The sequence below is a fragment of the Eublepharis macularius genome, chromosome 2 (assembly GCF_028583425.1).
Source record: "Eublepharis macularius isolate TG4126 chromosome 2, MPM_Emac_v1.0, whole genome shotgun sequence".
Lineage (NCBI taxonomy): Eukaryota > Metazoa > Chordata > Lepidosauria > Squamata > Eublepharidae > Eublepharis > Eublepharis macularius.
In genome coordinates, this window is record NC_072791.1 from 113257138 (window position 1) to 113279225 (window position 22088).

Here is a 22088-nt window from a genome sequence, read left to right on the forward strand (position 1 = left end):
CATTTGAAATTATAATGATTTTTTCCTTGGGCACACCTCTAATGACTAGGAGTGCAATCCTAAACAGAGTCACATTCTTCTAAGGCCATTGACTTCACTGGGCATAGAAGGGTATAGCTGCTTAGGACTGCATTGTTGCTTTTGCATGGAGCATGTGGTATCTGTAGTAGCTTTTACTGTAGTAGTGAATAGCTTTGCTTGTTAACGTACAGGAATCTTTACAATGTTTGTGTAGTTCTTTCTCATAATAACGCTGTGATGCCCATCAGTATAAGGTGGTCTGTTAATGGATTTTTTAACTTCTTGCCTATTTTCCTTGATCTGCAGGAAATCTGCATGTTTCCATTTTATTTTAGTATATTTATTTTATTTTTTAATGTTCCCTGCATTATCTCTGAGCATAAACAATTGTAAATAAGTACTTGTATCCAGCTTTTAGAAGTCTTAACTGCCCCATTGGTGTCCTCCCTTCTGTTTGCTTAGTTTTGTGAGACTAGAATGCTTGAATAATCTGGATGGACATCTACCAAAGTTAGTCCAGTAAAAGATGTCGCCTTACTTCTTATTCTCTAGCCTTCACCAAACAGTAGTCTCCTAAGATGTATGTCTTGTCCTCAACTTTTAAAAAACCCACTCTTAAGTTTCAACAATGAAATGGTGGCCAAAGATCCACTCAAAATCATTTCTCCAGCTCACAGCCAAAAGTTGCAATAGAAAAGCAGGTTTGGGAGAAGAGGAAATTTTGAGTGAATATAAGCCCTACTGAATCAGAGCAAATTTGACTTTCCCCGAAGTACTAGGGATGGATGGTAATGCCCACCTCTGTTGTTGCCCTCAGCAGCTGGTATTCAGGGGTACACGTGCTTCTGAACATGGCATATAGCCACTAATGAACCTACCCTCCATGAATATGAGTAATCATCTTGTGGCAGTGAAAGCCATGTTAATTATGTGTTGTGTGAAGGAAAGCATCAAAAGAAAAAAAGGGTTAATAACCCAGTCACTTGCCATATCTTTGCTTAAAATCAGCCTTCTAAGTCTGCTTTTGGGTTGAATAAGAACAATGTCATGGGAAAGATGCATGCGACTTTGTGCTGTATTTCATTCGAGCCTCAGAGGACCAATTCTGACTGGTAGCACTACAGGACCTCCCATTCCTTACGGTAGAAAAACATGTTTGTAGAGAGAGGGTTCTGCCAACTCCATATAGTGCAGAAAAGAGGTAAGGTCTGGACGCAATGAAATATACTATTCCCAGTCTCCCAGTATTCTTTCTTGCATTTCTAAAGTACCATGGGCATTTGCTGCAGAGTAGTTAGTGCTTAGGAGTTAAAGGGGGGAATTAATCAAGACGTACTTTTCTTGCACAGAGGGTTTTCTTCTTAAAAGCCTCTCTAAAAGCTGTCCAGTTTCATATAGGTGATTCCCCTCCCCTAAGTTTCCTTTGTCTCTTATTCACTCTTCCAGTCTTGCTCATTTGGTTCTGATGTTATCCACACAGACACTTGCTGGCAGATACAAGATACACAGTTGCTCTGGGTCCTTTCCCTTCCCCTACTTCTGAATCTAGCATAAAAGAACGTGATTGCATCTTAAGAGGGAATCTTGAAAGAGCTGTGACTCTCTGTCTTCAGCAGCCTTAGAAGAAACTCACTGGTGAGAGTCATTCAGGGCCAAAGTTCTCCTTTATTAGTCTCCTTTACATTTTATCAAAATGTTTCTCTGTCAGATAAAATTGATAGCAAAGGTGATGAAACAACATAGAACCTTATCAAAATGTTACATCACTGTCATAGCAAATACGGCTTTAGGAATATAAACCAAAGCAGAGATCCAAGGAAGTTGTCTACAACATATGTAAGAGCTGGAGAGAATAGTAAATGAGATTTTTTATCCTTGAGAAGCATAGTGTCACTTCCATGAAAGGTACAGATAGAATAGGGTTCTGACACCTTTGCGGACAGCCACATTCACTGTATAAAGTGGGCATGCAGCTCTCTCCTCTCAAATGCACATAACTTTATGTGTGATGCAGATTCTCAACATGGAGGCCTTTATGTTTAATTTGCTTTCTTTAAACCGTTTTTCTCTGTCAAGAAAGGCAGTGCAGAAGACCATGCAAATCAACATTCACACATATAGGCCTTTGCATAGAGCATCCACATTACTCATTATTTTAGGTCTGTATGGGGCGGGGAGTGCTTCTCCACCAAATCAAAACTGTCATTGCTTGGGTAAGTGTAATCAGATTCGATCCATATCTCTTATGCTTTCTTGTGTCACAGTGACTAGGCGTAATACAGCCAGTAATCAGAGGAATATGGTTTGTGGAGGCCTATTTGTGGGCCTCCAGAAGTCCAGACACGATAGTCCTCCATACCATTTTGATTACTATATTTCCATGGCGTGACTTGAGACTTGCACATACGTTACAGGCTGATGCAACCTTTTTACTAGCCTGCCTACGCATATCATTCTGATGTATGTAATTTGTTCCTATCAGCCACCTAAAAATAAAACATGAAAACATAAGAAGAGCCCTGCTGTATCATTGGTCAATCTAGTCTAGTATCCTGTTCCTCATAATGGCCAACCAGTTATAAAAGATGGCCAATCACAGGACATAGAGGCTGAGGCCTTCTCCTGAAATTGCCTCCTGTCACTAGTATTCGAAGTTTTACCACCTCTGAATGTAGAAGTTCACCTTAGTCACCATGGATAGGAGCTACTGGTAGAGCTACCCTCTATCAATCTGTCTAATCCCCTTTTAAAACTGTATGCCTGTGGCCATCCAAGTCTAATTTGATTATTATGTGAGGAGGGGGTCCTCAGGGGCATCAGTGAAGCTTTGCTTTCATTGGCTGACTGGCTTATTCTTCATATTGTTCTATGAGGGTCTTGTCAAGACAGTGGGCCAGTTCTCATAGAGCAAATCAGAGAAGCAGATCTAGTTAACTGGGAGGAAAGTAGTTTATGGAATTTGGAATCCCAGAGAAGAGAATAGTGAGAACTGCAGAATACTGCATGAAAATAAACACCGAATAAAACTGCCACCTGTCTGGAGAGGACCATAGAACACACACAGAGATGCAAACAGCAAAGCAGCACTGTGAAAGCATTTATGGTGAAGCCTGTGACAGGGATGTTCAGCTGAACCCAGGGGAATGAAGATTAGGAGGTGGTTTTTAATGCATCACCCTTTTTCCTTCCTGCCACATGGCCCAATATAATTGGCACTGTGAGAGGCTTCAAATTGAAGCCCCTCAAAGTGCAGATGTGCTGTCAGTGTGTGTGTGCTAGAACAGCAGAGATGTGTGTAGTTTGCCAGTTGCTGGGCACAGAGGTTGATTGCACTCTGTTAAGTGATCTGCGTGCAGAACCATGGTTCTGCATGCAGATCATTTTACAGAGTGCAATCCAAACATGGCTTAACTTATCTGAATTGGCATATATGTTAGTGCAGCTACGAGGTATCACATTAATTCATTTTCTTCATTAAGCAACAGCAGCTCAATCTGCAAATGTTTCTTTTCAACTATGAGTAGGAATGTGCACCCTCCAAAAATCCAGGAAATCCAGATCCAGGTTTCAGGGATCTCAAAAAAAACCAGGATTCCTGAAATCCAGTAAAGATTCTCTGATCTGGTTAAGACAGATCAAAGTATCCTGGATTTATTTGGCCATTATTCCCTATGAGGAAGAATATTTGAGGGCTATCCACGGTGCTGGGGATCATTTTTCAAGAGAACACTACCAAATTTGGAGGAAACATACTCCTGACTATCCCCAAAAGACCCCTCAAGTTTCAGGAAGACACCAGGATCTAATTCTATGGGCCCCTGAAGAAGGTGTCCTCAGCCACTCTCCATTGTTTCCTATATGGAAAACATTTCCAAGCAGGCTGTTGAGCAGAAATACAGGGGCAAGGCTGCCAATGGCCAAAGGCACATTCTAAATTCAAGAGGAATCCCAACACAACCAAACTGAAGCGTGAATCAAGGGGACCAACATCAAACCAGAGAATCATGCCAAATCAGAGAATTCCACCCAAACTAAACTGGGGGGAGTCTGTTGCAATTTAGCCCAACTGAACTAGTATCACTCACAGAAGCCAGGCATACAAGAGAGCTCCTGTACAGATTGGCCACTCACTCCCCCCTCTCTGCCCTACTCCCCCTCCCCTCTTGGAAAAAAAGGTGGGAGAAGCCCAGGAAGTAGCCAGTCAGAGGATGATGCCACGTTTTCCAGATTTATCTGGAGGTCTGGATATGGGTTCCTAGCTCAGATCCTGGATTCTCTGATTTGATTCAGGAAAGCCTGATTTAGCCTGATAAGCAAAAATCCAGCTTCCCCCCCAAATCTGGATTGTATACCCCTATGATGGTTGGTAATGTGTGAGCTAGCCCTTTATAACCAGGAATAGGAAGGATAGTACATTGTCTCCTCCTGACTCTCCCCTCTTACATATGAATAGTCCTTGCCCTCCCTCAACAATCCTTAATTGATTGATATTATGTCTATTGAGTTCACAGAAAACATCTCTAACATGGGTTATGTGACCAAAATCCTAGGTTAGGAGCAATCTCTGGCTTCCATTAATTCATAGAATTCTGAACCATGTCAAAGAAAAGGGAGAGTATGGTCAAAGTGTAGTAATCTGCACTGGACATGCAGTTTTCCAACCTGTAACATTCTTCTCTTTCTAAAGTTCAGCATCTGTGCATTTTGCTGCCTCAGTTACTGTGAGATCAGGAAGTGGTTTTTTTTTCTTCTGGGTCAAACTGATTACTGATTTTGCTTTCTCCATTAGAATATTTGTGTATCCTATTTTGGAAGGTTTGGATTTAGTGGATTTGGGAATATACTGGGGGGTGGCAGAGAACAGATTAATCTAGATGAAGCCAGAGATTGTTTTTTTGCGCAAAAGTTATTACCTTGGAATGTTGTTCATGTTCATTTCATCTGGGGTACCTTTTTCCTTTTGCCAGCTGATATGTTTGCACATGAAGATGGTGGTCCAGAACCTGACTGGGTAATAACTGAACGTGAACAGTTTGCGGATTTTCGTGATCTAAACAAGGATGGGAAGATGGATAAAGAAGAGATCCGACACTGGATCCTCCCACAAGACTATGATCATGCACAAGCTGAAGCCAGGCACTTAGTCTATGAATCAGATGTTGATAAGGTACGTTATTCCCTTGCAGACTACATAAATTAGATGATTGGCCCAGATGGTTCCTTTTTACATAATGCCAGCCTATCAATAGTTGAGCTTTCATACCTTGCCTTCCTAATAGATACTGAATGGAAGTTTATAAAATATTAACATACAATTTTTTTTAAAAAAATAATTTTTAAATTTCAGTTAATAAACCCACACACATAAAACATAAAGTACAGTCATAAAATCATCTAAATCATGCCTCTACAATCATCCACTTCTAGTTATCAGTAATCATGTAGACCATACATAAAACCAAACACTATCTAAATCATATAAAAAACATAATGAATAAACTACTATAATTTAAATCATATTGTCATCAATTAAATCATATATAGTACTTGCTCATATATGTTCTTAATTTTTCACTTCTGTTTAAATATCTTTCCATCTGTCTTCATATCTAATAATAATTGTTATTCTTAATTTTCCATGTTTCTTGAAATTCTGAAATTGGCCTGTTGTATATATAAGATGTTAATTTTGCCATTGATGCATATTCATATAACTTATTCCATTCCATCAGATCTGGACATTGTTCTGCCTTCCATTTTTCTGCAAATACTACTTTTGCCACTGTCACCATGTACTTAAATAGTTCACTATGCATTTTTGTAATATTATTTGGTAAAATATTTAAAATATTTAAAATATTATGATGGACCCACTCCCCTTCACTCCCCCGCTCGGAGGCAATTTTCCCACCAAAATCAATGTTTGCTCGCTGTGGTTGAGCAACCTTAAATAGCATGTCTCTGTTTATAATTTAAAGTTCTTTTTGTCCCACCCTGAAAAGCAGATATATTTTTGGCTTTTTAGCCCAGCCCAGAAACTTGATAGGGGAGAAGCAAGAGCTCTCTTCTTACTCATGGAGGCTGAGTAACTCACAAAAGAAACAGCAACTTTATTGAACAGGCAGGGATGGAATCTGGGTAGGCAGGGAATGAAATGCTGAGGTAAAATTTATAGGTAAAACAGAATACTTTAAAAGTAATAGGCACAATAGTTTGCTTGCAGCTTAGTTTCAATGTTTACCATCCTCAAGAGTGAGAGGTTTGTAGTTTCATACTCAGGTTAAAGTAACAATGTTTCTCCACAGATTTCCCTTTACAACTTAGGTGTCTTGACGTTCAAGACAATTTTTCCCTTTACAACAGATCTGGGGTCCTCCTTAGAGCCAAAACCCCCTTTCTAGATACTGGGCAGAAATTATTCTTCTTCATAAGACATAACCTTCTTCACTTGGCTGAATGGGAGTATCCACTTTCTGCCCACTCACTCTGGCAAAACACATCCTATTTTGGCTGTGTAAAAGGATTTCAACTTGTGATGGCTTTTATACTTGAGCTCCTTAATTGAAAAGTTCCTTAAGACAATGTTATTACAGTTAGGGCAAACGTTTACTTTTTCCTCACTTCAGAGGGGTACCAGTATGACCTTCCTTGTTAAATTCTACACTCTCAACTACAAACTCCCAACTGAGCTCAAAATCCTAACTGAACTGAAAAAAATCCTGTCAGCACCAACTGTCATTCTGGCTAGCCAATCAGGGAAAGAGGGGAGCAGCCAATTAGTCAATCAGTTTCTACTTTCACACAGTTATTAACTCCTTCCCTTCCATTCTGAGTGCTGCACTTAGGTAAACTTTCCTTTTAAAGTCCATTCTGTCACACATATTTTTGGGATTCATCACAAACTTAAATTTTAATGTCTTTTGCATTTGTACTCCTATCAAATATTTTCTTTCTTGCCTGTCCACCACATGTGATAAAATGTTGCATCCTATTTTGATATTTCCAGTATTATAATCCTTATTTGCTTTTGCAATGTCTTTGGGAGCAATATACTACTTGAAGAACATATTAAACCAATTCTCAACATTTAACATTCTGTACATTTAATTTCTTTGGTCCATAGATTTTCCCAATGGCTCATGCATATGTTTTCTCCAAAGTTTTGCATCCATTTTATCATACAGTTTTTACTTGCTCTGATTCTGTATCATATTGCAATAATATTTTATATATATTTTCTAATAGATGTTTTGAATCTCCAGTGATTAATAGTTGAAAAACCATTTTCTCCCTTAACTGACCTCCTTCTTTGACTATTTGTTCTTTGAATTTAGACACCATTTGATAAGACGTTTTTTCCTTCATCGTGTACTTCTTGCCATGTTTTTATTTTCACTTGTTCATCTTGTTCATAATTTATATAATCAATTTTATTTCTTATACTAATATCACAGTAGGCATCAGTTGGAGATACCAGTGGCGAAACTGGCAGACTTATTCTTTTTCTGCACTGAAACCATATTCTTAATAGTCCCTCCCTCAAAATGTGATTGCCATCTTGTCTTTGAATAGTTTTTAATGATTTATTAATCCATGAATTGTTACGGATTCCTTCTTTAGTATCAGTTGTCTCCAATGTGATGTTTCTTTTATTGGGTTTATGATCCAATCTGATACACAAACAAGTGCAGCTGCTTGGCAATACAGTCTAATATTTGGTACAGCTAAACCGTCTCTTTTTTCATCTTGTAATAATTTAAATCTTATTCTTGATTTCTTCCCTTTCCATATTAAATTATTTCTCATTTTCTGCCATTTTTAAGGAACTTTTCATCTATATGGATTGATAACATTTGAAACAGAAAGTTCAAGTTTGGTAATATATTCATTTTAACAGCAGAAATTTGTTCCAACCATGAACATTTCAAACTTTCCCATCTTTCTAAATCTTCAGTAACACTTGTCCAAACTTTTTAATACTTATCTTTATATAAATTATCATTTTGTCCCATTACATATATAGCGAAATTACTTTATTGTTTTTTTAGTGACAGCTCATTCTATTATTTTTGCTATCTCTTCTTGTTCTGTTTTGGTTGCCACTCATAACATTATCATAATCTTCATTTTATTCAGTTTGCATCCAGAATAAATTCCAAATCTAATTATTTGTTCCATTATATATTTCAAAGAAATATTCTGTTTTATTACTGATACATCATCCATATAGCTTTTCATTTTATACTTTTCTTTTTCTTCTTTTATTCCAGTAATTTTGGTGTCCTGTCTAATTTTTATAGCTAGTATTTCCATTGCCAAAATAAATAATAGGGGTGATATAGGGCAGCCCTGGCAAGTTCCTTTTACTATTTCGATTTTCCTTCATTAGGGAGCTATTTATTTAAATTCTAGTTTGCTGGTATGTATAGATATTTTGCATCCAGTATAAAAATTTGGTTCCACGGGTCATATTTTGTAATACTTACATTAAAAATAACCAAGACACATTATCAAAAGCTTTCTCTGCATCCAAAATATAAATGCTGTTTTTATTCCTTGAATACTCAATTGCATTCAGCAGATATCTGATGTTATCTTGCTTATATCTCTTTGGAACAAATCCCATTTAATATTCATTAACTACATCTGGAATACATTTTCTTAATCTCTCAGCCATTATTGTTGTAAAAAAGTATAATCCATACATAATAATGGAATTGGTCTATATGATTGTGATAATAAGGGATCATTCCCTACCTTATATATTAAAGTTATATTCACTTCTTGCCAGGTTAGTGATATATGCTTTCTCTCTTGTATTTCATTCATTACTGTTCATAAGAGTATCTTCAAAGCATTTATAATATGTTGCCGTCAATCCATCTGAACAGGTGCTTTATCTTTTGAAAAAGTTTTTTATAGCATGATTAATCTCTTATATTGTTATCACTTGATTTAAAGTTCAGTGACTTCAGAAAGATTCAATAATTTGAGTTGTCAAAATTTATCTTGATCCAGAGATTAATATGTACATTTCAGTGGAAAATAAGATCTGTGCTTGTAAAGGAGTGTGTCTGCATAAGGTATATGAAAACTCAGTCTGATGTAGTGGTTAGAGTGTCTGATTAGGATCATAGCAACTCAGGTACAAATTTCTGTTCAGCTATGCAGGCCTTTGTTGGGAGGTTCAAATGGGTAGGGAGCCCTGTGTACATTCTCTTGAGCTGTTTGGAGGAAAAGTGGTATACAGCTGCGACAGACATCTTCCACTGAATTATGGGAAAGCTGTTTCTAGCAGAGTCCAGAAATTTACATGGAACTGCATATTGCAGAAGGGCTGATCTTAATGGTTTCTGAAACATGTCTTGCAGTTAGGAATATAAAAAAGCCAATTCCTCTATTTTGTGCTAATAATTGTTGAGGCCCTTTGGTGGGATATTTGATTTAATCACATAGATATCAAAGATTCCCCCCTCCTGTCATTTTCGAAGTGATGAACAACATACAATTTTAAAATAGAATAAACAATTGTAACAATAAAACTATATACTAAGATCTTACAACGATAGAACTAGACCATTTAAATTCAGTGGCAGCATCATATGACCAGAATGGAACACTCATGGGAACAGACCAACCTTGAAGGGTAATTTCAAAATATGTGCTTTGTGTTTCTTTTGAAAAATTAAATGGTTCTGCATGGTGTGTGCATGCACACACCTCTACATGCATGCGCTCACATGCACACTTACCTGGGACTGCACTTCAAAGCCTGGATGGATAAAGCAAGTAAACCTCCTACTTATCTTTCCTCTTACCTTTTGAATGAAGAACATTAGAAGTACTAGACCTTGCTGGTCAATGTGTGATCATATCAAGGATGAGGTGAGGGATGTTAATTTTCATCTGCGTTAGTTTTGGTATATTTAAGATGGTTGCTAATGCTGATGTAAGCCCTCTTGAGCCCAGTGACACTTCTGAAAAAACATAAATTGGGATTGGCCTGCAATGGAATAAGCTAGATGTAGCCATGTTTTCAATGGGAATTAGTATGACTAATTTTAGTTGGCTTGGGGCAGTTTTATTATGTGTCTTTTTTTCTGTGTGCATGTTTTCATTCCTTTTGGTAAGCCAACTTGAAAGCCTTTTCGGGCTATAAGACAGGATAGATATTTTAAAAAATGAAACAAATGAAAATGATTCAGGTGCAGAAAGATGGCTAGAAAAACGGGAATCATTACTTGCTTGCTTTGTTTCTCATCCAGTTTTGGACTAACTCACAGGTCTCTTGCAAGAGAAGCAAATGGAAACAGTCCAGATATATAATCATAAAGGACAGTTTGGCTCAACAAAAAGAGTGCTTTTTATTGCCATTGTTGTTAATGCTGTCCAGCAATTAATTAGTTCTGTATTGAATACTGTTTATAATTTCTGAATATATTACCTCTTCCCATGAGACGCTTTTGCTAGTAAAACTGTCATCAAGTCAAGGGAGAATTTTTAAAAATTCGTTTTGTTTTTAGATACAGCTCTAAAGCCCTCTAATGGTTGGTTGGTATTCTGTGACTCTTATAAAGGCTTTACTTTGTTTTACCTCTCCAGGATCAAATGTTAACCAAAGAAGAGATCCTAGACAATTGGAACATGTTTGTTGGAAGTCAAGCTACAAATTATGGTGAAGACCTCACAAAAAACCATGATGAGCTATGATATTACTTGGAAAGCTAAGACACAGACTCGGGGCTGGTTTTCTGTACGTTACCAAAGTAACTATGGTTTTGGTTTTGTTCCAGTTCCACCCCCCACCCCACCCCACAGCGCAATTCTAGTAGCACCATTCAGTGCAACTGCTATCACCTTTTGAACTTCATGTGTAAATTTCCATGTAAGAACATGAAATAACTTCCCAAAATACAGCTTTTGGTATATTCACATCTCAGTTCAAAATACGTGCACTTGGACTTTTCACAGACATATGAGAGACTTGGAAGCAAAATGTGGGATCCCCAGAATAGCATGATACACTTGTTACTGGGTTGTGCTATTTCACATTGTGAGTTTACATTATGAATACACAGTGATGTAAATAGCCTCACACATTGAAAACTAACATTTCAAGGATTGAATAGATTAGAATTTCTCCCTGATGTGCTGGCTTTCAAGGGTTTTTTTCATGTGGTGGAACATTCAAGTATTTGATTCCCCAGTAGAGTCCAGCAACAAATGAGGAGTTATTGACTGTGTACACCTGCCTTTTATTCCAAGTAAGTGTGCTTAGATTGGAGGAACCAGGAGCTTGTTGTTTTCCTCATCAGCTGAAAAATGGCCTGTGCTCTCAGCAGTGGTGAAGGGGTATCACGTAACACCTGTTCCCCTTTAGATAGATAAATTCATAGAACTCACTGAGAGCTCTTTTTGGATTGGTGTGTTGGACATCTTTTTGGTTTTGTGGAAATATAGCAAAGATAAAGCCAGCGGATTTTAAAGGGAAAATTCATATTTAACCAGGACTATGAAAAAAGAGTAAAATCTAGAACCACTACTTCTGTTTTGCAAGTACAAAGAGAAATCTAGAATATGTGATGTTTATTGAAATTATTTCTCCATCTGAAATGGGGTTAGTGGTTCTGAATGATTTGAACAGTGGCCCCGGTGGTGGTGGGGAGATGATTAGGAAGCAGTTCTTTGAAATCTTGACATTATGCATAGCTTGGAACAGCTGTTTTTCACTAAGGGTTGGTCAAATAAAAATCCCCTATATATGGTGGGGTGTATGTGGAACATGCTAACATCTGAAGCCAACTATCATTCCATTTAAAAAATCAAACTGAAGTTGGAAGGAGTGTTAGAACTGAATAAATTGTGCTAATCCTGCCCCCACCCCCAGCATACCTTGGATTGGATTCTATAATTTATAGACACAAGGGTCAGGGATTTCCCCTCCCCCTCCTCAGTTCCTTCTGACCTGTAAAAATTGATTTCGTGGGTCTTGACATGCATATAGACTAATAGCCACCCAGGATAGGGGAGACTGCATTGAGTAGGGGATGGGGCAACATCGCTCTGTTTTCCTTTTCTCCCAAGCACTAGCTCCACTGCTGCAGTAGACAGGAGAGCGATTTTTCCCCTTCCCCCTCCTCTGCAATGTTCTAACCTGCTTTGTGGATCCCATAACTCCAGAAATCAATATTTCCAGGTGCAGGACTGCTGGTGAAATGGGAGTCTAGGAAGGATTCATGATTTTCAGTGGCTTTCACTGACATTTCAGGATCCATGTTCTTGTGCAATCTGTGACTTCCACTTTTTATGCACATTTCCATACATATATGGAACTTCTCTTTTCTAACAGCTTCACCAGCCTCTGTGACGTATTTCTGTTCAAATGCATACCTGGGGCATTTTCTATTTTCTATACCTGTCATACATTTTAGTAAAGCAATGCATTTCATTTTTACAATGAGATTTTGCTGAAGTGTTTATTCCATGTGGATAATGGTAGTTCCACAGTGGAAAGAAAAACTTAACCCGTTTCCAAATTCAGCCTTTGCACTTTCTTGTATCTCGCAAGGAGAAGCTGTTTGTGGCACAAAGTTCTGAGCTTGTTGTGTGTATATACATATAGAGAGAAAAAGATGCATTGCCACTTTAAGGAGATCTTCTGCTATCAACTAATACAAGTTTTTAAGCTTTGCTGTATTTCATAATGTTTATGAGCTGTTACATGTATAAAAGTGTTTTTACCTGTATTGACTTGAATGTATGAATAATAAACATGTAGCTGTCTTTTGGATACTTTGAAAATCTTGAAGTGCTAAATGTGAAGATTTTTAAAGAAATTTTTAATTTGCTGAAGAAAGCAATCTGATTTTAGTGCTTCTGCTGAAAATGTCCTGATGCCATTATGCTCAACATTTTCTTGCCAGTGGCAGTCAGAGATGGGAAGCAGAGCTAAAGAAATATAATTATGTCAGAATGAGAGAAATTACAATACCCATGGAAAAGGGATATAGGTCTTCAGGCAAGCCCATTTTTGGCAATAGTTCATGTTTCTTACAAAGAGTAGTTCTATCAGTTGAAAAATTTGATTTAATAATAATAATCGTTCATCCGCGGTCTTCCTGTGCAGTCCCACATGGGACTGCGCATGCGCAGGCCTGCCAACTTTGGAGATTTTTATAGCTCAGAACCACTAGGGGCTGTCCCTGCCTCCTAACGCGCATGCGCGGCCGTCCTTTCCCGCCAAAAAACGGCTCCTAAGAGGCGGGGCGCCCCCGACGTACCCTCAGTTCCTCTTTTGCCACCGACTTGAGAGGTTCTTGCTAGCTCTGCTCTTCAGAAAGCGTTTCGTCGTGATCTAGAAGATGTCGGATACAGCACTATTCAAGAGGTGTTCCTCTTGCGATCGAAAAATGACAAAATCGGACAGTCATTCCGAATGCCTGTACTGTTTGGGAGAAACCCACAACCCGCAGGCATGTAAGTACTGCCGCACCTTCACCCCGAAGGCCAGGGCAGAGAGGTCGGGTAGACTTCAAGCGTATTTATAGTGACGCACGATGGCGGTTACTGACCCACCTGTACTGGGCAAATCCCCCGCACTTGAGAAATCCACCACTCTGGCTTCAAAATCTTCGGAGAAGTTGCCATGCTCCCACCAGTCTCCCGCTCCGACCGATCCAAGACCATCGAGTCTGACGAGGTTGATTTGGAGCTCCTTGGATCCGACTCCTCCTATTCCCTTGGATCCGATCTCGGGGTCAAGACCTGCTTCGGAACCACCAGGTTCCTTGTTGGGTGATCAGGCTAGGAGGGAAAGCTCCGTGGCCCCGTCGGAACTGAGAACCTCTCGGAGTGGATCGCTATTGGACTGTTGCAGCACCTCGCGAAAACCGTCGGAGCCGACACACTCTTCGACCTCGGTGGAGCCGAGTCTGGAAAAGGAAAAGAAAGCATCTGTCTTCTAAGTTGGACAGACAAGTTCTTGAAAGCGTCATCACCCCTCAGCACAGTCAGCAGGGTGCTTCTGAGTCCGAGCCACCTACTAGGAGTCATCGTGGCTCCAGGGACGCAGCTTCCCCTAGGAGAACCCCGGCGTCTGAAAGATCCCGGGAATCAGATGTAATTATGATTGAGAAGCCCCCGACTCCATCGGGAATACCTCGTTCACCTTCTCGTGATTCATGGTCTTCGCACTCTTCTCATGCGGACAGAAGTCGTTCGAGATCACGCCGTACTGACAGATATAGTCCTTACTCGACCAGGCATCGTTATTACAGGGAAGGATCCTATGGTTCCAACCATGGAACCAGGAGACGCTCTCGCTCACTGTCCCTCCGTCCCAGCTCCCCAGGGGGATTCAGACAGACCCCTGGCTTCTCTGACACCGAATATGACGCTTATGCTCCCTATGAGAAGCCTTATGACTCCCCCCATCGGAGTCGCCTGATGGAGCGATTGGCCCGTCAGAGGAAGCTTCTCCGACTGAGGATTTTCGCGCCTACAATGAGCTTCTTCAGAGGATGGCAAAGGTGCTGGAGATCGAGGTGGCTTCCTCGGAACCACGGTCGAAAGACAGGATCCTGAAACACATGTATGCTGGATCGACTCCTACAATTGCCTTTCCCATGATCGAAGGCTTCGTGGAACTTCTTTCAGGGTTAAACCTGAAACCTGCCTCTAATCCTGCCACTAACAAGAAAATAGAAAACCTGTATAGAGTTAAAGACGAACAGTGTCCGTTTCTCTCTCTCCATCCACCTCCTTCCTCTCTTGTTACGGAAGATATGCAAGTGAAACCCAAGCAAGGCTCTTTATCTGTTCCGTCGGATATGGACAGTAGGAAGATCGATTCCCTGGCCAGAAAGGTTTATACGTCAGCGGCATTTGGCATTAAAATTGCCAATTATGCTGCAATGATGGCCGCCTACCAATTGCTACTGTGGACAAAGGTAGCAACATTCATGCCTCAGTTACCAGAGGATCAAAGGATCTTCCTTAGAGTTATTCAGGAAGAGGTGGTTCGGCTATCGCATCACCAAATCACTGTGAGCAGGAATATGGCTGACACCTCTGCCAGGGCACTCTTGTCTGCTCTGGTGTTGCGAAGGTTCGCTTGGTTGAAGACCACTGCCTTACCTATGGAGACGAGGGCCAAAGTGGAAGATCTCCCCTTTGAAGGACAAAACCTCTTCTCTGATAGAACAGATGAACATCTTTCAAAGAAACGTAAAGACAGACTGATGGCTCGGTCTTATGGCGTGGTACACCAACACCAGCCTGGTCGCCCTCAATATAGATCCTACACCAGGAACCGTCAACAACGCTACCACCCTTATTATGGGTATGGTTTCCAACCTCAGCGTCAATACCAAAGCCCGCAATCTACCTTCCAGAGGAGGAGACAGGGCAATAAGAACAGGCAGGGAAATAACCAGCACCAACCCAAGGAGTCGGGACATGCCCAAAAGCAATTCTGACAATCACAGGGGCCTGACCCCTATTTTGGGGACAGGCTGTCTCTTTTCTTTTCTGAATGGTGTAACATTACTTCAGATGTTTGGGTGTTACAATTGGTTAAAGTTGGTTATAAAATTGAGTTTGTTCAGTGGCCTGCTCTCCGGCTTCCTGTTTTCTCTTCCCAGACGCCTCAACCGGGCGTGGTTTCAGAGTTATCAGCCTTATTATTGAAGGGGACTATCGAAGAGGTGTCTCCTTCTTCCCCCTTTGGTTTTTACTCTAACCTTTTCGTAGTAGACAAGAAGGATGGGGGTCTTCGCCCCATCCTGGATCTCAGGGAATTGAACAAATCTATAAAGGTCTGAAAGTTTAAGATGACCACCCTGCAAATGGTCCTAACCTTGTTACCCTCTGATTCTTGGTTTGGAGTTCTAGATTTTAAAGATGCCTACTTCCACATCTCAATTTTTCCTGAGCATAGGAAGTTTCTTCGTTTCACCTATGGTACTCGAATTTTTCAGTACCGAGTTCTCTCATTTGGTTTGTCCACGGCCCCCAGAGTGTTTACCAAATGTGTAGCAGTGGTAATTGCCTTCCTCAGAACTCAGGGCTGCTGTATCTTTCCCTACCTTGATGACTGGCTGATTGTGGATCAGTCAGAGGAGGATGTAACCAATCAGGTCTCGGTCACTTTGACTACCTGCTTAAAGCTGGGGTTATTCGTTAACCAGAAGAAATCGAAGCTTATCCCAGCTAAGGTTATCCAATTCATCGGGGCCATTAGCGATGGTTCCCAGTATGCAGATTTTTTGCCCTTGGACAGGGCTGATAAGATTAAGGCACTTGTCAAAAAATTTAAGAGATGCCGGTTCCAACCGGCCAGACTTATTCAAGTCCTCTTGGGTTATATGGCCGCTACTACGGCTGTGATATCCCTAGCGAGGCCTAAAATGAGGCCATTACAACTTTGGTTTTCTAGGACCTTTTTCCCTGAGAGGGACTCCCAACGGAGGAAATTTAGTATTCCTTGCAAAGTTCTTTTATCTCTGGAATGGTGGTTGCAGGATTCTAACCTGTTTGGGGGAATTGGTTTTAGTTCTAGGCAACCAGACCTGTCAGTCACCACCGATGCATCTACCCTAGGGTGGGGTGCTCATTGTCAGGGCTCATACGCTCATGGTTTGTGGGATGAGTCAGACTGCTCGGAGCATATCAACCTCCTTGAGTTACGTGCTGTTTACTATGCCTTGATTTCTTTTTCTGATTTAGTACATAGTAAGACAGTCCAAATCCTTACAGATAACACCACCACTATGTTTTATTTAAATAAACAAGGGGGCATGATGTCTCTGGCTTTATGCGAAGAGGCGATGAAGATTTGGAATTAGGCCATTGATCACTCTGTTTGGCTAGTAGCAGTTCATATACCGGGTGTGGACAATGTTACGGCTGACCACCTTAGTAAACTGGGGGGTGACTCCTACAATCAATCTTCCTGTGATGATGCATCTGTGCCTACCACCCAAGTATTTAAGCTTTGTAATCCCCCATGTGGGACAGCACAGGAAGACCGCAGATGAAAAACAGTGTTTCATACCTGTAAGTGTTGTTCATCTAGGTCTTCCGTGCAGGCACACATACCCTCCCTCCTTCCCCGTGAATTCTCTTGATACTTACCTTGTAGTCGGCGGTGAAAGAGGACTGAGGGTACATCGGGGGCTCCCCGCCTCTTAGGAGCCGTTTTTCGGCAGGAAAGGATGGTCGCGCATGCACGTTAGGAGGCGGGGGCGGCCCCTAGTGGTTCTGAGCTATAAAAATCTCCGAAGTTGGCGGGCCTGCGCGTGCGCAGTCCCATGTGTGCCTGCACAGAAGACCTAGATGAACAACAGTTACAGGTATGAAACACTGTTTATTTATATATCACCCTTCAGGATGACTTAACACCCACTCAGCAGTTTACAAAGTATGTTATCATTATCTCTATAACAACAATCACCCTGTGAGGTGGGTGGGGCTGAGAGGGCTCCTAGAAGCTGTGACTGACCCAAGGTCACCCAGCTGGCTTCAGGTGGAAGAGTGGGGAATCAGACCCGGTTCTCCAGATTAGAGTCCCACGCTTTTAACCACTACACCATACTGGCTTTCCTGTTTGAGAACCACTCCAGCCAAAGTTAAGTCCAAATGAGTGCTGGATCATGTTCGGTGTAATTTCTTCAGTGTATGAATCTGTATGTATGACTGGATGTGATCTGAACCCATGATGCCTTAATCAGGCTACATTGGTGATCAAAAATAGACATCACCAGTGAGAGCTACAAAACTCAGTGCTTGTAGGGAAAGTTTCTAGCATACTCCACCACAGCAGTATCCACTGATATGATGTAATAGTAAATGGATGCCACTGTGAAATGGCAATAGAGGCTTTCCTTTACCAGTCAGCATTGACTGGTAGCACTGGAAGCAAGAAGTAATAAGGCCAACACAATACACATGGTTGCTGACTGGCCAGTACCATCTTGCAAGGTCTTCTGACCTTACACAGGCCATTGATGGCCTGTGCAAGTCACCTGCCTATGTAGTGTTGGGCACAGCCTGCAGTTCTGCTAAGGAACACCAGCCGGTAAAGCTATATACCCTTTCCTTCTGCAAAGTACCATTTTATTACTGCTGTGCTAAGTCACAACAACAACACTGTATAAAAATAATGTTTTTAAAGCCACTGACAGGAAGGCACGTCTTTCAAAATAGTGTCAGCCTGTCTTGTGATTGGATGCAATATTAGTGTCGTGGTTTGGAGGAAAAGGATTAGTACAAACTCACTTGAGATCTGCTGCTCCTCCCTGTAGAACTTCATACCCATCAACAGATATTTCATAAGTAGAAACTATGATCACTGATCCTCACTGGCTGCTAGAAGCCATTATTGGCTTCTGGTAAGCTCAGCCACAAATTTTAGATCCATGCCAGGACTGCTTGATTGCCTGTGTTGCCTTGTACGTGCCCACTGTATGTTTGGGCACATGTCTTCTCTTTACAGTTTTGTGTGTACTGACAGTAAAACAAAACTGTAAGGTATAAAATGATTTTCAGAGACTGGCAGAAGACTCACAAGAAGTCTCTCATCTGGCCCTAACCAGGTTGCTGCCTACTTAGTTTTAACAGTTAACAGCACTATTTGATTTCAGACCATTCTCTAGAAACACTAGTTCTAGGAACCTACTGTGCATGTTCAGGTGATACTCAGTACCACAATCTCTCATCCTCCCCAAAATGTTTCCTTTGAAGGTTGGGAAGCCCTCTGTAGTAGACAGGTTTCCACTGGAAAGGAAAAAAGCATAGCCCTCTTCCCACCTCCATGTATGCAAAGAAGGCTTTTGTGAGCAAAAAAGAGACATCTTGGAATCTTGGCCTAAAGAACAGAAACTGGAAGCAGTTCAAATGAGATCGTATGACTCTACTACCTTGAGTAAAGCATCATAGCTGAGATAGTTGTATGGAACTAAAGTAGTGTGAAGAGACTGCTAATGTGTTCATAAAATGAATAAATGAAACATCTAACTTACACTATTTGTAAAATATTTAGGTAATTGATATTTCTTAGTATCTGCTTATTAGACAATATTAACATGTTATTCACAGAATCCTAAATAAGCTTGCAGTTCCTCTTGCTCCTCCTGCCTGCTTTCGGCAACTTTGCTAACGCTGAGTGAATATGTGCACTAAATTATCCTTTCAAGCTCAATGCGCCAAGGAAGAGCAACTCTAAAAGAGACTAGGGCTTCTGGGTTTAAATTTAACACTATTTAAGGAAAGCAAACCTTTGCTAGGGGATATAACTGTTAACATTGTGATTTTTCAAGCCTAAGGTTTCTAATGGAGTTTGACTGTTCCAGAGATACACATTTTTTCCTAGGTAACATATTTCAAATCTGATTATAAGTAAATGCTACAAAATTTTGCTGTAATGTGAAATACTGTAATGTCACATAGCATTATTTATCTTCTTAATATGACAAAAAGTATTAATTGCTGGGAGCCATGATTCAGTACAGCAATACAGAAATCCATTTTGTGCCTATCTCATCAGTTACTGCAGATTTTCCTAATGACTTGTGATGTGAGATTCTACTGGGAAATGAGTTTGTATTTTTTCCACCTGCAGGTTCTGTATGCTCACTGTTGTGACACAGATCCTCCATTAACTAAACACGTTCATTATAGTAGTGCCATGACACATCAAGGGTGCCTCTCTCCTTTTCAGTATTTGGAATAGCCTTAATAATTGCTGCACATGCAGTTTTAATTATTAGGATTTACCAAACAGACTAAGAAGCTCGTCTGAAAGTTCCATTTAACAATTCAATCAGATTAAATGTGTCATCCATTTCCAATCAAGGTAGTACATGTATATCCCACAGGAAAGGGGGAATATTGCACATACTAGTCTAATTACTTTTACATAAGGATTGCCTTAATGCTTTAAGTTTTGCAGCACTGAAGCTGATCTTATTTCTACTGAGGTCAGGCATAAACTTCCCTTAATATTACAAGGAATGGGGCAGAAGCCATTGCTGTTTCCAGTAAAGTGACAATAGACTAGGAAAAAATCTCAAATTTGGATGGCCCCTATCATTACTTAACATAATAATCTTGCAAACGTGGTTTTTCAAGTGCAGGCCTGCAGCTAAGGATTCCTGACTTTGGAAGTCCTGTACAAAGTGCTGCCATGCTGTGGCGCAGGCATTATTTTCTGATTGTTCGGACTGATCAAGTGCACATGCAATACTGTTAAACTGGCAATTGAACATGGTTTGTGGGTTAGGAGTGCCCGTGAGCTTCTCCCTTCTCAGATGAGTTGCCCTCCTTTCTTGCCAGTTTGAAATGAACTATGGTTAGTTTTCAATCTGCACATATATTTTTGCTAGCCAGTTAATACAAACCAAAGTTTACAAGTTCATTTCTGAAGAGGTTTCATATTGTCATATGGCACTAACAATGGTTATCAAAAACTGGTACAGAAGGGAGATCCATCCAGCATGCTGAGCAGCAATTTATAAGAAGATGATCAAATGTATGGGAGCTGTGAGGTCCCCAAGTAGCTACATGGATGCCAGCTAGCCAGTAGCACCCAGTGTGGTTTCAGGCTATGATACCAGCTCCTGGTCCTTACGCAAAGCTAGCAGCATCCTCTGCCTCTTCTAGCACCTTGCAATGCCTACAGTAAATGTTTGGAATTGACCTCCAGGCTCTAGCACAACCACAGTACAAAGTTTTCAGGTACAAACTAATGCTGTTGTCTCTTGTGTGGTGTGGTTGATATAGCTGGTGTTGTGTAACCTTGTCTTCTGTTTAATTTTCTTCCCTTTTATTACAACCATTCTTCACATTGGGCCTTATTTGCTGGTAAGAAATGGAGATGGGAAATTCAGTATCCCATCAGGGAGGTTAGGTTTGTAGACAGGTAAACTTAAACCATGTTGGAATCACCAGGTTTCTCTGGCTGCAAGAATCATGTCATGTGGATACAAAATCTAGTGTGACATCTCTGGATGAATCTCAGATACTAATTCTGAATGATTTCATGCAGATTAAATGGCTATTTTTAATGTGGTATTTTTACTTTTTGGAAGAAAAATCAAGTATTAGTGTGACCAGATAAACACAAATGTATTGGACATGTTAGCTGAGCATGTGCAAACAGTATTTGACACTGCTATTTTGGGTGTATGCTTTCTTCTCTGAAAAAAGACTTCTATTGGCAATACACTTCTGTTACTGTATTTTACAGGCTTCTGATGCATGACATCTACTAAGATTGAAGTTCAGGACTAACCACATTTATTTAAACCAAAAACAAGGCAACAGATTCATCTATATATCCAGTTCTGAACCTGATGATAGAGCACACTATGGGCCAGGCTGGGGAATTTTTATACAAACTTGAGGAGAAACCCACGTGTCATGATCCAGCCTGTAGGTCTGAGGCCTTATTTCCAATAGGCCTTATTGCCAATTCCCCCATAGGCCTCCACCAGCTTTAGGACAGGAGTAAGACAAATTGTAGGGAAAAGGAAGGCCATTTAGCACCAGGGAATGATGCAATTATGTCACTTTGAGAAGTGACATCACTGTATTGGCTGCTCAAGCGCTCCTGTGCTCTGTATGGGGCCGATTTGGCCTGTTTTGGACCCAAATCAGCCCCAAACAAAGTGTGGGACCACTCCTGCAGCCAGTGCAATGCCGTCACTTCCGGAAGTGATGTCACGCGGCATACATTCCTGAGGTGCCTGCTGGTGGCAGGCAACCTTCAGGAGCTTGCCACCTCCTACTGATCATTGGGCAATCAGCAGACAAGGGGGCAAATCCCCGGGAGTTTACCCACTGGTGGTGGATACCTGGGAACCGTAATCGGAGCCCCCCCCCCACGCATGCGATAATGGAAGTTTATTGATGACATTCTACATTATAACTTATATTTTTTCTTTATTAATGAATATCAGATCACAACCAAATATTTCAACATAGATATATAAAACACTGCCAGTGCAATAAACAATTACAAATAAATATAAATAGAAACGGTCATATTATTTTTACCATACCATGACTTT

General features: G+C 40.6%; 1 protein-coding gene across 1 annotated transcript in view; it reads left to right on the forward strand.

The window, feature by feature from the left end:
* Nucleotides 1-12811, forward strand: part of RCN1 (reticulocalbin 1) — a 30688-nt gene extending 17877 nt beyond the window's left edge. The window contains exons 6-7 of the mRNA XM_054972323.1: nt 4989-5188; nt 10624-12811. Coding sequence (XP_054828298.1) covers nt 4989-5188; nt 10624-10731 — 308 coding nt within the window. The 3' untranslated portion in view covers nt 10732-12811. The remainder of the gene's footprint in view (nt 1-4988; nt 5189-10623) is intronic.
* Nucleotides 12812-22088: the final 9277 nt, after the last annotated feature.